The sequence below is a fragment of the Sycon ciliatum genome, chromosome 12 (genome assembly GCF_964019385.1).
Source record: "Sycon ciliatum chromosome 12, ocSycCili1.1, whole genome shotgun sequence".
Taxonomy (NCBI): Eukaryota; Metazoa; Porifera; class Calcarea; order Leucosolenida; family Sycettidae; genus Sycon; species Sycon ciliatum.
The window spans coordinates 18,356,766-18,373,537 of NC_088654.1; the positions used below are offsets into that span (position 1 = coordinate 18,356,766).

General features: G+C 50.1%; 2 protein-coding genes across 5 annotated transcripts in view; one reads left to right on the forward strand and one right to left on the reverse strand.

Annotated features, from left to right (window-relative positions):
• Window positions 1-246: 246 nt before the first annotated feature.
• Window positions 247-2,271, reverse strand: LOC135828044 (uncharacterized). Its single transcript, XM_065340478.1, has one exon. The coding sequence runs from the start codon at window positions 2,269-2,271 to the stop codon at window positions 247-249; it is 2,025 nt and encodes a 674-aa protein (XP_065196550.1).
• Window positions 2,272-10,222: 7,951 nt separating this feature from the next.
• Window positions 10,223-16,772, forward strand: part of LOC135828143 (uncharacterized) — an 18,734-nt gene continuing 12,184 nt past the window's right edge. Inside the window, exon 1 of one of the 4 annotated variants that reach the window (XM_065340581.1) lies at window positions 10,223-10,525. The gene's annotated coding sequence lies outside the window, so the exon portion shown is untranslated. The remainder of the gene's footprint in view (window positions 10,526-16,772) is intronic. The other 3 variants (XM_065340582.1, XR_010555565.1, XR_010555567.1) reach the window with 3 other exon arrangements.

Consider the following 16,772-nt stretch of genomic DNA (forward strand, 5'->3'; position numbering starts at 1 on the left):
CCAGGACGACGCCAAGACCGATGTTGGACGCGTCAGCCCAAACTACGCAGCGACGAGGCTCGGGAGAGTTGGCACGCCATTGGCCCTGTGCAGGATCACCATCACCAACTAGCCGCGCGTCCACTTCACCACACAGCTTCAAGAGTGAGGCTGGGACCTGTTCATCCCATGCCGCGCTAGCGTTGGCCATGCGCTTCAAGTAGCTGCATGCGGGTCTCAGCCAACCACAGACAGGCACGTGCCCCGTCAGGCGACCACACCAGCCTCGGCAGCGGGAGTCATCAGGTCGTCGACGTAGTTGTCGACAGCAGGAAACTCTCTAGTGACCCACCGGACGATGATATCCATGAACTTGGGCGCTACGTTGAGGCCGAAGCCCATCCGCGTCATCACAAACGCTTGGCCTTGCCAGACCACCATCTGAAAACGTTGCAGCTCGGGTGCAACGTGCACCTGGAGATAGGCCTTCTTGATATTGAGTAGTTGAAACTCCTGAGGGTCACCAGCCAGTCGCCATTTGCGCAGCGTCTCCTCACAGACGGGTGCTGAGCGGCCAGGCTGCGACGTCAGCAGCTGGTTGAGGAGCCGATAATCTAAACATGGTCTAACCGGCGTTGATGCTTTGTGCTCCTGCAACTGAGCAATCAGCGGTAACACAGCACCAGGGCTTCCGTGAACATCCTTGTCGTGAGGAACGAGCCAACCCGCATCGATCCATTTCTGCACCTCCTCTGCAAACAGCTGCTCCTGGTCAGAAGTGAGCTTAGAGCGAGAGTACTCACTCACGCCAGGTCCCACCAGCTGAGTCGGAGGACTGCCTGATTTCCAGCGCCAAGAGAGGACCCACCGACGGGCGCTGCTGTCCCAGGTGACATCCCCGTCATCCGTGGACAGGGTGACATCATCACCATCACGCTGCACGCGTACATTGGGAAATGGGTGGCAATCGCCGCTCGAAGACGCGCCACAGACTCCCATGCTGTCCCCTGGATCGACTCGGTCGTAGCCAAATTCCACGCCGATCAAGGCACCATCACCGGAGTACTTCAGTCGAAGCCCGCCACTGCCAATGACCACATCATTGCCGACGAGCACATCAGCGTTGACCAAGCTCAGATTGTCGACCACATACGCTTGCACTTCCAGGCCGGGCAGAGAGACCGCACCGTCAGAACGGGCCAACCGAACGGCAGCTGACCCCACTAGCTCTAGGGGACTACCATCCAAGGCAAGCATGGGTGGAGCAGCCGTGGGTGAAAGACTGATACCATGCTGAGTGGCGAAGGACCGCGAGATGAGCGTACGAGTTGAACCGGTGTCTACGACAGCCCGCGCACGAACACTCGATTTCGCCGCTCCAGCAGACACATCCACGTACATACGAGGCAGCTTTCCAGGAGAGGCCAGGGAGACTAGGCATGGGTCGTTCTCCTGCTCAGCTGGTTGTGGGCGAGCACTTTCCACGGCAGCTGTAGTCCTGTCCTTCCTTGCCAGCCAATCTCTCCTCTCAGGGCAGTCAGCCTTTACATGGCCAGCACCGTCGCAGAACAAACAGGTAATCGGCTGGCTCCTTCCACCTCCGCCTGCTCTTCTGCTGGGACAATTCCTGCGGATGTGCCCAGGCTCGCCACACTTGAAACAGAGGCCCGAGGGCTTCGCGCTAGATCCAGCCTGTGAGTGTGACTTGGTACTGGTAGGACCACTCCTGGTCGCTGCACCACCCGACGAGGCGGCAGCTGACACACTGTCACCTCCGCTGGCATCTGAAATTCTCAGAGCTCGAACAATAGACACACAGTCGCTTATCGACATGTCCTTTCCCACGAGACTGAGCCGTACTTGCCGGTTGTAGTCGGCAGGGAGGCCTTTCAACAACTGCTGCACTACCACAGGATCTTTGTCGTCTGTCACTTTGTGACCGGATAACTCCGCGAGGCGCTTCAGATCTGCAACAAATGCATCGGTGGACACGTCGCACTTCATTTTCCGCACCACAAACGCCTCGTACGCAGCAGACTTCGTCATACTGAAGGACGATAGCATCAATTTGACCACCTCGTCCTGCTTCTTTCGGTCCGCACCCGCCATTCCCTGAAATACCAGGAACGCGTCATCCGCAAGAAACAGAGGGAAATGCTTCATGCGCTTAGCCTCATCATCCCAGCCCTGGATCTCCGCAAGAACGAGGAACTTTGCCCAAAACTGTTGCCAGCTCTCATTGCTCTTGCCCCGAAAGGGCTTGACAAAACCGTCGACTTTCAGACTCGACATCCTGAACTCCGCAGTCGCAACTCACGACGGCCCTAGTTCGATCCCGGGTTTCGGCACCACGTTGTAAACTAATCACTCCCTCCGACGGACACACGCGACAAGCCAGAGAGCCAGAGAGTAATGGTTCACATTGTATTTTGGGAGAGCGACAAAACTAAAACTGAAGTCGAGTGCAAAGAAGAAAGAAGAAGGAAGACCCGGTCCCAAACGAAGGACCAAGTCCAAAGGAGAAAATATGGCGGAGTATCAAAATGACCAGCACGTGTCACGCACCAGCTCCACACGCGCGAACACCACAATCACTGCATGCACTGCGCTGCCTTGATACATGATCGGGCCGCGGGCGCCAGGAGAACAAAGCGCTAGCACGGACAACACTAGCGGAACTAGCTGGAACAACAGTGTTACATGCATCATGACAAGAGAACAAGATATTGCATGAAGGTCGACACACATGCACAGTTAGGTGTGATAGTTACAGGTACAGTTCCATTTCACCACTCTCGGCGCTTTAGAACTCAATTCTATAACAACTGCCACTTGGTGCTAGTATCCGTATGGACCCGAATATGGGATATCCTGTTTGTAACTGGTTGTAAATGCGTCTGTATTGCGCTCTGATCAGCTGGAGTTGCCCAATAGTGTTGTGGAAAACAGGAGCAATGCTTTCGTGCGTGCAGGTAGGCATAGTGGGATGGTCATGAAACCATGATTGAGAAACTGGTTCAAGTCCTGCTTGGAAGCAGAAGTATTTTTCCAGCCGTGTTTTGACCTACAGTTGATTGGGAACTCGTGGCCTGGCACGAGGGAAGCATGGGTGCAGCTAATGGGATTTCGGTCTTTGACCACTTTGTGGTGGGTCTGATCTACTCACCTCCCACCGCTTTAGGAGCTGCAACTGTGCCTTGATCCTTGGAGGTGGTGCCGTTCCTAATCCTATATGTATGCAGAAAACTCGGCCTCCAGCTGAGTCCCACGTCAATGGTGATTTGTTGCTGCATGTGTTCTTGTATGTACATGCATATGATTGTACTACGTGTAAAACATAGACGAGTTCCGGACTAGGGGCCGACGGATTCTGCAGGTAGAATTTCTAGCAGAATCACAGGCCTCTGGAGATGGGGGCAGTGAGGCGCTGTATTGGTGCAGAATTGCATGCTCTAACCTGGCACACCAAGGACTTAGGTGTTCAAGCACACGCACTAGGGTCCGGCGGATTCTGCCGTAGTAGCGTGCAGCGCAAGCCAAGCAGAGTAGGCAACAAAGAGTGGAGAGTGTACAAGGGAGGACGTTTTAGCCAAGGGGAGGGCAACAGAGCATCTTGTCTGGGAGCCATCTGTGGTTCGGAACCAGTTGTGCACGCTTAGATGAGGAGGATGTAGAGCTAGTTTAAATTTGTGAGCAAAAGTGCAAATTAATTAATTTTTGACGGTGGGTTGACAGTGGGCAAGCATTTGCAAGGACATACAGGGAAGCAGAAGAGTAGAGAGGGGGTAGACTAAACAGAATACGAAGAAGTTTCCTATGGTGGATTTCGAGGCGCTCAGAGAGAACCGAGGACAAGCCACACCAGCTAACAGCAGCGTACATAAAAAGAGGCAGGATATACAGTTTGTAAAACAAAATTTTGCATTTGACAGGAAGATGGAAATAATGGGGACGTGTAACCTGGTTTCTGATATCTCGAACGTGTACTTAACTATCTCGATCACCCCTGCGAACGTTATTGCCCCCCGCTTGTTTTTCATGATCCATTGCTTCTTGCCTCCCCGGTTAATTTCTATCTAGCTGTTTCTGGCTAGTTCTATCGCACTTATCAATCATCCTTGTTGGCGTCACGCCATCGTGGAATAAAAGAATAATAATATCACCTAGGGCAGAGCTTGAATGGCTGCAAAGAGCAGCAATAATTATGGTAAGACCAAGAGAGACGATCATCAAGCATTATTCCCAGGTGTTTATGGTTGGAAACAACCTTTATGGGTTCTGGGAAATCAGGATGGTGTAAAAGTGACATGGATGAGATTGGGGGAAGGAACGTTATTTCGGATTTTGTCAGGTTGGGTCTAAGTCGCCATGTTTGCATCCAGCGTAGGACACTGCATATCTGAGCCGACACTCGAGGTACAAGAGCCGCTGAGGACGAGGATGCTGACAGTAGGGTTGTATCATCAGCAAATACCGAGACACATGGGTCTATAGCGGGTAAATCATTTACGTATGCTAAGAATAAAAGAGGTCCAAGTATGGAGCCTTGGTGAACTCCAGAATACACTGGTAGGGGATCAGAGTTGATGGAGAGGGCAGAAACAAACTGTGATCGGTTACTTAGATAGGACTCCAGCCAGGACAGAGCAGGGCCAGACACACCAAAGACAATAATAGGACAGAGCAGGGCCAACACACCAAAGACAATAATATTATGTAGCTTGGCAAGGAGGCCACGATGAAATTGGAGAGTGTTCACCATTCCCGCGACCCGTGGAAGGCCAGCTCTGATCGCCACTCCCCCGACCACCGACGGGCAAAACCAGGGAGTAGTACAATAATTATTATTGTACTAGTACTAGAATAGTAGTAGTAGTAGAATTTATTACTTAGATAGGGAAGGCCCTACATACAGTCTACTCCCGGGGATCCCTGGACAAAACAACCACCTGGTACCCCTACTGGCCCTCGCCTGGCGTGGATCATGTATATTTGCCGTCCATCACGTTACCCTGCTGAGCTGGAACGTAGTGTTGGCATGACGGCCTTTGGAACTCGCTCCTCTTGTTCAGTACGAGTACGAGACTGAATGTTTGTAGTACGAGTACAGGCGGGTATTCCTGTCGGCGGTGGCACGCAGAGAGTCAGCGTCAGCGACGACAGACTGAGTGATGGGTCTCGTAGTCGTAGGTCTACCATGGTCTACGCTCGTACCGGTCGTTTCTCATGACGGTGATTGATGGGTGCGATTTGGGGATTTCCCATCCGTCCACTGAGATAGCATCGCGCATTACACCGAAAAAAAATGTTTTTAAAAAAAATGAGAGGGGCTTTCAAAATTTTTAAATAATTTCAACCTCAAACCAAACATCTCAAATCAAAATGCCACTGTATAAATCATACGTAATGACTGATAGAATGCTACACCTGTGAAGTAAAAGAAAAAAAGGCCCAACCATGCCCTGCCAGCTATTTGGGCTTACGGGGGTCGCCATGGCAAATAATAATATTAAAGAACTAAAGACTATAAAATTAATGACGGGAAGTGCCAGCTTCGGCAGCAACTAGGGAGGCAGAAGAAGAGACAGGTGCATGTACAGCGAAAACAGAGCGGCTACCACGCAGGCACATGACACTCGCTCTGAGCAACGCAAAGCTAAAGCGGGATTCACAGAAGCTTTTTTGCGATGCGACACGCGATGCGACGCGATCTGCGATGGATGCGTGCGATGCGAACTCGCGAAATACCATTCACAGAAGAAGTCAACGATGCGACAAAGTTTTGCTGATTTGGGTACGTCACCATGATATTCGCGCGGTTTGACACCACTTGTAAAAATTTATAGGCAACTCTTGCACCTTTGTACAACTTTGCTGTAGAAAAGGTCAAAATCGTACACCAAATCGCTTGTCGCATCGCATCGCATCGCAAAAGTTGAGCCAAGCTCAACTTCTGCGATGGCCTGCGATGGCCCAGTTGCGGCAGTTGCGTGGGGTGCGACATGGCTACGATTTGGGGTTTTCCCGGTTTCGCGTCTGTCGCATCGCGTGTCGCATCGCAAAAAAGCTTCTGTGAATCCCGCTTAAAGGCCGATTCACAATACAACTTTCTGCGACGCGACATGCGACTTGCGACGCATGCGACGAGCTGCGACAGCGACACACGGTTCACAATATTCTTCATGTATGCGACATCCTCATGCACAAGTAGTACTATGCACGTGCACTGCACGTACACTGCACGTGCCCCCAGGGTCGAAACTGTACTCCATTTGTGTATGTCGCGTGTCGCATGTCGCAAAAGTAATAGTTGAACTTTCTTCAACTTCTGCGACAGGTGCATTGCGACAGCTTGCGACAGCTCGCGACAGGCAGTTTCTTGTCGCAACTGTCGCAAATCGCGTGTCGCGTCGCAGAAAGTTGTATTGTGAATTAAGGCCGATTCACAATACAACTTTCTGCGACGCGACATGCGACTTGCGACACATGCGACGAGCTGCGACAGCGACACACGGTTCACAATATTCTTCATGTTTGCGACATCCTCATGCACAAGAAGTACTATGCACGTGCACTGCACGTGCACCCAGGGTCGAAACTGTACTCCATTTGTGTATGTCGCGTGTCGCATGTCGCAAAAGTTGAACTTTCTTCAACTTCTGCGACAGGTGCATTGCGACAGCTTGCGACAGCTTGTGACAGCTCGCGACAGGCAGTTTCTTGTCGCAACTGTCGCAAATCGCGTGTCGCGTCGCAGAAAGTTGTATTGTGAATCGGCCTTAAAGGCCGATTCACAATACAACTTTCTGCGACGCGACATGCGACTTGCGACACATGCGACGAGTTGCGACAGGGACACACGGTTCACAATATCCTTCATGTTTGCGACATCCTCATGCACAAGTAGTACTATGCACGTGCACTGCACGTGCACCCAGGGTCGAAACTGTACTCCATTTGTGTATGTCGCGTGTCGCATGTCGCAAAAGTTGAACTTTCTTCAACTTCTGCGACAGGTGCATTGCGACAGCTTGCGACAGGTTGCGACAGCTCGCGACAGGCAGTTTCTTGTCGCAACTGTCGCAAATCGCGTGTCGCGTCGCAGAAAGTTGTATTGTGAATCAGGCTTAAAGGCCGATTCACAATACAACTTTCTGCGACGCGACACACGATTTGCGACAGTTGCGACAAGAAACTGCCTGTCGCGAGCTGTCGCAAGCTGTCGCAATGCTAGTGTCGCAGAAGTTGAAGAAAGTTCAACTTTTGCGACATGCGACACGCGACATACACAAATGGAGTACAGTTTCGACCCTGGGTGCACGTGCAGTGCACGTGCCTAGTACTACTTGTGCATGAGGATGTCGCAAACATGAAGAATATTGTGAACCGTGTGTTGCTGTCGCAGCTCGTCGCATGCGTCGCAAGTCGCATGTCGCGTCGCAGAAAGTTGTATTGTGAATCGGCCTTTAAGCGGGATTCACAGAAGCTTTTTTGCGATGCGACACGCGATGCGACGCGATCTGCGACGGACGCGTGCGATGTGAACTCGCGAAATACCATTCACAGAAGAAGTCAACGATGCGACAAAGTTTTGCTGATTTGGGTACGCCACCATGATATTCGCGCGGTTTGACACAACTTGAAAAAATTTATAGGCAACTCTTGCACCTTTGTACAACTTTGCTGTAGAAAAGGTCAAAATCGTACACCAAATCGCTTGTCGCATCGCATCGCATCGCAAAAGTTGAGCCAAGCTCAACTTCTGCGATGGCATGCGATGGCCCAGTTGCGTCAGTTGCGTGGGGTGCGACATGGCTGCGATTTGGGGTTTTCCCGGTTTCGCGTCTGTCGCATCGCGTGTCGCATCGCAAAAAAGCTTCTGTGAATCCCGCTTTAAGGCCGATTCACAATACAACTTTCTGCGACGCGACACGCGATTTGCGACAGTTGCGACAAGAAACTGCCTGTCGCGAGCTGTCACAAGCTGTCGCAAGCTGTCGCAATGCACCTGTCGCAGAAGTTGAAGAAAGTTCAACTTTTGCGACATGCGACACGCGACATACACAAATGGAGTACAGTTTCGACCCTGGGTGCACGTGCAGTGCACGTGCATAGTACTTCTTGTGCATGAGGATGTCGCAAACATGAAGAATATTGTGAACCGTGTGTCGCTGTCGCAGCTCGTCGCATGTGTCGCAAGTCGCATGTCGCGTCGCAGAAAGTTGTATTGTGAATCGGCCTTAGAGGCCGATTCACAATACAACTTTCTGCGACGCGACACGCGATTTGCGACAGTTGCGACATGAAACTGCCTGTCGCGAGCTGTCGCAAACTGTCGCAAGCTGTCGCAATGCACCTGTCACAGAAGTTGAAGAAAGTTCAACTTTTGCGACATGCGACACGCGACATACACAAATGGAGTACAGTTTCGACCCTGGGTGCACGTGCAGTGCACGTGCATAGTACTACTTGTGCATGAGGATGTCGCAAACATGAAGAATATTGTGAACCGTGTGTCGCTGTCGCAGCTCGTCGCATGTGTCGCAAGTCGCATGTCGCGTCGCAGAAAGTTGTATTGTGAATCGGCCTTTAGGCCTCGGTCACACTACGAGGTGATTTGTAATAATTTTACATGAAAGTAAAAAAGGCTATCATTCCGTTGCCCTGGCGAGTTTTGAAGTGTGCATGGTCTCATTCTGTCACTCTGTATGTCCTCTATCCACCTATGGACTTCTTGATCGAACACCACAAACATGAGAGACACAGTATGGGGTTGCTTTTCATGCATTTTTTCACCCAGAAAAAGTGTGTACAAAATTTTACAAGTCAGTAAAATAGGGTCTAACATCAACAAATATGACCTAAATGTGTCAACAAGCTTGCAATGGGAAATCAAGATACATCTGAAGCAAGTCACATGCAGAGAAAGCAGACTGGTTTTGCAGGTTGCCCAACGTAGTGGTTTCTGTACGTCGTCAACTGCGGTTCAAAACGGTAGGGTATCTTTGACCGCCTGCCGGCATTGTAGAGTATGAGCACGCAGACCTTATCTTGCTGCTCCATTTCTTTCAACTTGCAGTGCATCCTCATGCGTGAAATAACCACACTAGGCAAAGATACCATCCATGATGCGCGCCAGCCGTCCCACGACAGGGTGCCTTCGTGCATCTGGGCCACAGTGCATTTAACCGGCACATACTGACAATGTCGGGGCTTCCATACTCTCCAAGACAAGTGCAGTGACTCCTTCACCTGATTCATATACTTCTGTGTTGGAAGAAGACTGCAGACCACCCTCAATGGGTGCTCCGCCGTCAACACCCAACATACATTCATGCCGCATTTCCTGCATTTGCACTTTGCCATCGTGAATCTCTACCAGCACTTCTGAGGTAGCAAGCTGAGTTTCATACGTAGATCTACTGAACAGCTAATTATTTACCTGTATGCCATGAGCATCAGCAGCTTCGGATTTGGATTTGAATCACCTTTCATGATAGGTGAGTGAAAGACACCTTTTGTCAAAATTGCAGTTTCTGACCTTCACCTTTTTGGCTAATCTCTTCTTCAGCCCTGCTACTTTGACGGTGTGACAGACTCAATGCTGGCATCGGTGACCAGCCTAGGGCTTCCACCTGCCGTAGAATATGCTCGCTGGCTCTTGGACGTCCTTCAAGCATCCATTGAGGGATATTTTACCTCATTGACCACACATTCACGAATTTCGATCCATGATTGATGTCTCACAAGGCCGTGGAAGAAAACAATTCCGCTAAACGCTGCGGATGCTTACAAACTACTATACAATGGCAACTAACTTGTCTGTCGAACTAAGAGAATCACTTCATGGGAAGAATGCAATCGCCCTCAACAAGGATATTTTACTCGATTTGTAAAATAATATGCCATGTAAAATTTTTACAAATCACCTCGTACGGCAGTTTGAAGCTGGACGCAGCGTCAAGCCGCAGCACTTGACGGAGACGCGGGGTCACACAGGCTTGTGGCTCAATGTAGCTGAACCATCGGACCTTATTTGTCAGCTTGGATCACGTGATCCATCCAGCTGCCGCGTGCGGCAAACAGCCCAAATAGCGCTAACTCTGGCCTGTGAGCGTTTGCTGCGACTAGCGCGCTAGCGCTCGTGACATACACAAACGCGCTAGCCAGAATGCTTTGACTTTGATGGCTTTCAGCTTCTATTTTTTGAAAAGTAGCGCGCTCAGACCAGCTCGCTCACTCTTTTCCTCTTCCATTTTTTAGGGCAATTGTTTTGTTTGATAGACGAAGCTTGGGGTTTCTTTGGGTTTGCAACCCTTACCCTCCTGGAAAAAATCATAGTTGCTAGACTGCGACACTTCAGACCAGGTACTATTAGAGCCGCTAATGGACGACGAGCTATTTTCCGCTATCCGGAGCTCAAGCATTTGAGCCGCTAAATGGACGAGACTCCTGGGGTAAAGGATGCAGAGAATGAGGAGAAAACACTCGTATGGAGCAGGGAGTAGGTATTGTACTACTTCCTGGTATGGAGCACTGAGAAGCGGTAAGTCTTAGGGCAATTCTTAGCCAGTAATTACTTTCTCGCCATAATTATGTTCTCGTTTTTCGTGTCTTCTGTAATGCCAGTACACTAGCAGTACGACTACACTGTAGGCGAGAGTCCATAAGCCAGAGTGTGCAGCTCTCCATCTATGCAGCATAAACAAATTAATGACAAATTTCCTTTGCTTAAGGGCTGGGTTCCACTGCCGCTCCGCTGCACATCATCCACGGCATGAAACGTCATCATTACGAGCTGGTCCAGCGAGGCCGCGGCTCATCACCAGCTTTCGCTTCGCTGCTCGATACAAAAAAAATGCAAGCCGTGGTCACGGCTTGCATTGTTTCCCGCGCTTAATTGTTTTATTCGGGGGAATTTTAACCCTTTATTACCGGATTACTTGCACAGCATGCACCAGGATTACGAATTTCAGCACAATTTCCAACTTCACCAGGTCATAACTTTGGTCTCCTTCACTTGATTTTCACGATCTAGGGCTCGTTGGAAAGCTCTTGGCAAGAGCAACGCCAGGGTACCAAGCTCCATTATCCAGTCGCCGCAAATCAGGCGCGGTAACACAGCAAAGTCGTCTCCAAGCCTGATATGCAAGCAAATTCGTCCCATCAACGCCATTCCACTCTCCTTCATCGTAGAACGCTCAAAATTGTTCGAGACGATTCAAACTAAGTTACTTCAGCGGACTACGTCAATATCACGTGCTTAGTCGCTCAAAGAGCACAAGAAAAGGGATTTTCCCCAAAAATGGCGAAGTGATCGATCAAAAATTTGAATTTGCCGAGGTGAAAATACGGCGCGCGATATCTCTGGTCTCCGACATCGTAACTCTTCGGCGATTGTTGCATTGGATAGCTTGGAGTTTCCGCTACCAAATAGACCTTTCGATTGTTGAATTCGCACAAGAAATGATCGAGTTACGAAGATATTACTGGCCTGCAGACTTTCGATCATATATGATCGAAAGTCTGCAGTCCGGTAATAAAGGGTTAATTCGTTGCACAGGCCAGAACACGAGGATTTTTTTGGATTTCACGCGCGCGCAGACAGGCTAAATGTCATCAAAAAACGTCGAGCACGATCGCGGTACCGTGAATGGCGAGTGTCACTGGAACCGCGCCGCTCTGCTGCATGCAGCCAAGTACCGTGGAGCAGCGGAGCTGCGGAGCCGCAGTGGAACCCGACCCTAACCAAACTTAGAGCAATTTGAAAATGTTTGACAACTTTTCATAAAAAAACTTGACAACATTGTTCTTCTGTAGAGTGCCGCTGGCAACTCCATCGATGAACTCCATCAATGAGCGCAGGGATAAAGTTTAGAAACCCTTCGAGCGAGAACGTGTTTTCAAAAAGGAAGCACAAATATAGTATGGCCCCATGAAAGCCACTCGCTGATTACTTACCAGTAAAATGGGGTTGGACGGTTGTCAGATTAGCTGACATGTTTTCTGCCAACACAACCATAAGCAGTTGTCAACTCTCAAGACTAAAAGAGCTTGCGAAGAAAGTGAGAAACCTTGGCTATGAAAGCACACGAAGCGTCAGAACATAATCGAGCAAACTTGGACCTAGATTGCCAGTGTCTGCTCCAGAGCCAGGTCAGTGGCCCTGTTTGTGAGTACTTGGACCTTTTGGAAAAAGAACACTGGGTTACCTGCGACCCGGTCGGAAGTCCTGTCGAGTACTATACTTTTTTTTATACTTCGAGGGCATGCCGCCACTGACAGGCTGCATTCAATAGGTTCAAGCTAAAGTACCGTATCACCATGGTAATTACCTGGAAATTCGGTGTGTTTTCTACGTTTTTGTTAAACAAGCAGCAATGTGCCACAGAAATTACCATGGTGATAGAGTAGATGACCGTGAGAAGCGGTGTGAGATGCAGCAAAGGTGAGCCTGTTATTGCGAGTCTATGCCCTAAACAATAAACTTTGCCGTGGAATGATTCTATTTGGGCTGCACACTCTGGTTAATGTACTCTTGGTGGCAGCATTCTGGTGCCAAAGATGATATTTTTTCAGAAAAATAAGCACTAGAGAAATGGAGTGGGAGTAACCTGAATTATTCTATTAGCAGAGCTACAATGCTTGGGATATGAGGTTATTCCCGTAGCTATGCAAAAGACGCTATTCAGTTGTACTTTAGTAGCATCTGGCGCTAGCCAGTATCCACACCGCTGTAATTCGGTGCGTGTCACGGTGCCTGGTAGGGTGGTTCACGTGGCATGCCATGGTTGGTGCAGTATCCCGTATGTGTCCCGTACCGTAATTCGAGTATTCGGTGCGCACCGTAGCATAGATGTATCTGGAGCGCTGTACGAGCTAAGATGTCGGGGCAAATATGGGGACATTAACAACATGCAATGTGAATATGCACGTCAGTTTCGTTTTAAGAAGTGGGTTTGACGGAGTAAGAAAAGGCCCCAGCTTTGGCTGCTGCATGCTAGCCCAGTGGGTACCAATCTCCTGCCATCGGCCGAGTGCTGATGGAACGGAGTAGAAGAAAAAGAAAGAAGAATATTGCGTTCAAGAATACAATTTCGGTAAGGGATATACAGTAAAACCTGTAACTAAAGACCACCGTCACTAGCGACCAGCCTGGTGCTACCAGCCACTTCGCCAGGCACGGAAGGTCTCACATTCAAAATGCACTGTGACTAGCGACTACCTTCTGAACGCGACCAGCGACCGCCTTTTCCTGTCCCAAACACAATTTTTGACCCGTAACTAGCGACCACGATGTAGGAAATCAAATGTTGCTCGAAGCTCCTTCTTGAAATTTTACTGATTTTCCATGGTCCTGAAAAGAATCTTTCGATACTACAGCTGAACAAATGAATGCAGGTAATTTGGGCTGTGGAGTCGGTGTGGACTGCACTACACCTGTCAAAATTTCAAGCGCTGTCAAGAAAAGACATGATAGGAAACGTCTTGGAGAGCGCATCGAAAGCGCTCTCTGATCGATGTTACTACTCGGAGGAGAAACGAAGACTGGGCGGCTCTGTCACCCCAGTCATACAGACGGATCGACGATGGCATCAAGGAATCCAGAAACAAAGCAGCACCACAAGGTCCTGACGCTGAAGGATCGCGTTCAAGCAATCGAGAAGTCACAACAAGGACAGTCGGTATGATTGATCGCATGAACAAATTTGAAGCCCAGCGCGAAACGAAACTTCCCCAGGGAACGTTTGACTCCTGGCTTCAGAAGTAGCAGCTGAATTTGAAGTCTGCAAAAAATTAATCTTCTCTCTCTCTCTCTCTCTCTCTCTCTCTCTCTCTCTCTCCATCTCTCCGTCTTTCTGACATTGCGCAAGTCCTTGGGAATTGTATTAGCTGCATTTTGACATACATATCATATAATGGGATCCACATATGGTCACGCGGTGAAAACCTCTAACTAAAGACCACCTGCTACTAAAGACCGCTTTTGCTGGCACCAAGGGGTGGTCGGTAGTCACAGGTTTTACTGTACCGGTAAGTGGATAGCTAACTAAAATAATTAGCCGTATGGGTTAGAAATAGTGGTGGCGACTCTGGATGGCAGTCGTGAGTTCGTCAAGTGTCAAGTCGACGGAATAGCGCGAGCTCCAGTGTGGGGAGCAAACCCATTCCTAGGTTAGCATCCCCCCACCTCACAACAGAGCAACCGAGTTTTGGATTAAGCTGGGAGTGCCGATTCGAGCAACTGGTATGATGGCTCTGCTTGGAGCCACTAGATGGCTCGCAGCTGAGCCGGCAAATGACTCCGCTCGGAGCCGTCAAATGACTCCGCATGGAACCACCGAATGACTTCGCATGGAGCCGCCGAATGACTTTGCATGGAGCCGCCGAATGACCCCGCATGGAGCCGCCGAATGACCCCGCATGGAGCCGCAAATTGACTCCGCATGGAGCCGCCAATGACTCCGCTTGGAGCCGCCAATGACTCCGCATGGAGCCGCCAATGACTCCACATGAAGCCGCCAATGACTCCGCATGGAGCCGCCAATGACTCCGCATGGAGCCGCCAATGACTCTGAGTAGAGCTGCCAATGACTCTGAGTAGAGCCTCCAAATGCTAATATAATGGTATGCATAACCAGTTGAGAGCATATATTCCATAAATCGGCACTCCCGGAGCGGATCACAAAGTGCAGCTACCCGTGCAATCTGTAAGCGGTGCAAGCTAGGTAAAGACTGTCAGAACTTGATATCACGGGCTGAGGCCATTGCCGCAGCCACCCATACTTTGGCTGCAGGTGGCGTCTGAATGTTACTCGGGCAGACATCGCTTTCCACCTTCCCGCCTCTCTGAATATCGAGTCCCGCAGCTGATTCGAAACGAGTGGCCGGTGTACAACGCCAGGCCAAAGCCACAACTGATGAGCAATATCCTCGCAGTTGCTGTAAATGCCCATCGATTGGCATTCGCAGCTGATGCCGCTAGTTTTCCCAGGTGCTGCGGGCTGCCACAATTGCAAACAACCCTTTGCGATTGCTGCTCTGCTTGATTGACTGTCCATCGCCCTATCCCCGGTCGCAATTGTACGAGCACCGGCCAAGTGCACCACTTGCATCAGTGAATACCAGCAAGTCAGGGGACGGCGTCCATTTAGGGTGTAGGAAGAAGGACCGGCCGTTCCGCTAATCCAGGAGCTCAGGCCATCAGCGAAGATCTTTGAGGCACTCTTTGGAGAGCTTGATCAGGTAACACGGCTGCCGGTACCAGTTGGCAAGTGACCACAATCTGCAATTTGCATCCAGGGGCTATCACTCTTGTAGCAAACGGGAGCTTTCCCAGAAGAGACTCGAGTTGACATTGGGTAGTTGAAGCTGTGTGAAGAGTGGCCCGAAGGAGATCACGAAGCTCGGCAAGTTTGTCCATAGGCATACTGATGTTAGCGCGGCGGGTGTCCAGGATGACGCCGATAAACATTAGGACGTGGGCTGGACCCTCCACTTTTGCTGACGCCAGAGAAAACACCGAGGTATGTAAACGCGCGGCGCCGAGTAGCGAGTTGCTGGCGAGCTAACACAGGTCCAGAGCATGCATTGAGGAAGCACTTTTACTGACGCCAGAGAAACACCGAGGTATGTAAACGCGCGGCGCCGAGTAGCGAGTTGCTGGCGAGCTAACACAAGTTCAGAGCATGCATGGAGACAGAAACGTTAGTCGAGGTACTCCCCGGAATGGGATGATGCCAATAACATCAGGACTTGAGCAGGACCCTCCACTTTTGCTGGGGCCAGAGAAACATCGAAGTATGTAAACGCTCGGAGCAGAATAGCGAATTGCTGGCAAGCTAACACAAGTCCAGAGCATGCACTGAGGAAGTAACGTTAGTTGAGGTATTCCCCGTAATGCAACAGGCGTGTGAGTGCGAACTGCTAGCACATAATCCATTCACTGGCGGATGCGACAGAGTTCCATATAGCTGGACTGGAGCGTAATACAGTCTGAAGGGCAGGGCACTCTCATAAAGGTATTGATCCTGCCAGCGGATCGACAAGGACCAATCCTCCGGGCGGACGGGAATTCGGCAGAATGCACTTTTAACATTGAGCTTAGCAAGATACACCGGGGCGAGCACAATTGTGGAGGAAATTGTTTGGGAACGCATGTTCCGCAAGTTGCATGCTCGAAAGTCGAAAACAGCAATGACATGCAAGAGACATTGTACAGGATCTTGGAGGGCGCATGACCATGTGACTCGCGCATGCGTGCAGGTCGGGCCAGCTCGCTGGGCTGCCTGCTAACTTGCGTTAGCATGCTAACGCTCATTATGGTTTAGATCGCATTATTGTAATGGTCGCGGTTTGATTTCAAAAGACCATAGAACGTGTCGTACTATCGGTCGAAAGTTTAGGGGTGTGGTACTACAATGGGCTGGGAATGTAAGGATCGGGTAGATTGCAGTGTTTTAATGGTCGTAGTTGTTGTATAAATAGAATGCTGAGATAATTAGAAGAGGACTATGAGGAAGAGCAAAATGACAGGGGTGACAGTGTTAAAGCTCTGAGCAGACGGCGTCGGCAGGAGTGCCTACACAGAGAGTAGAAAAAGGGAGAAGAGAGGTCCCGCCGCCTCGAGAGTCGCCGTGCTTGCGAAAGGCTATGCCAACAGCAAGAAACGACGGAGCAAATATTCCGTCGTTTGGAGACTCACCGCCTTCGTGACAAAACGCGTTGACAGCTAGAGACCGCTGCGCAGGCATCCATTCAGCAGGAGAAAATACATGCTCTCATGCTCGAAC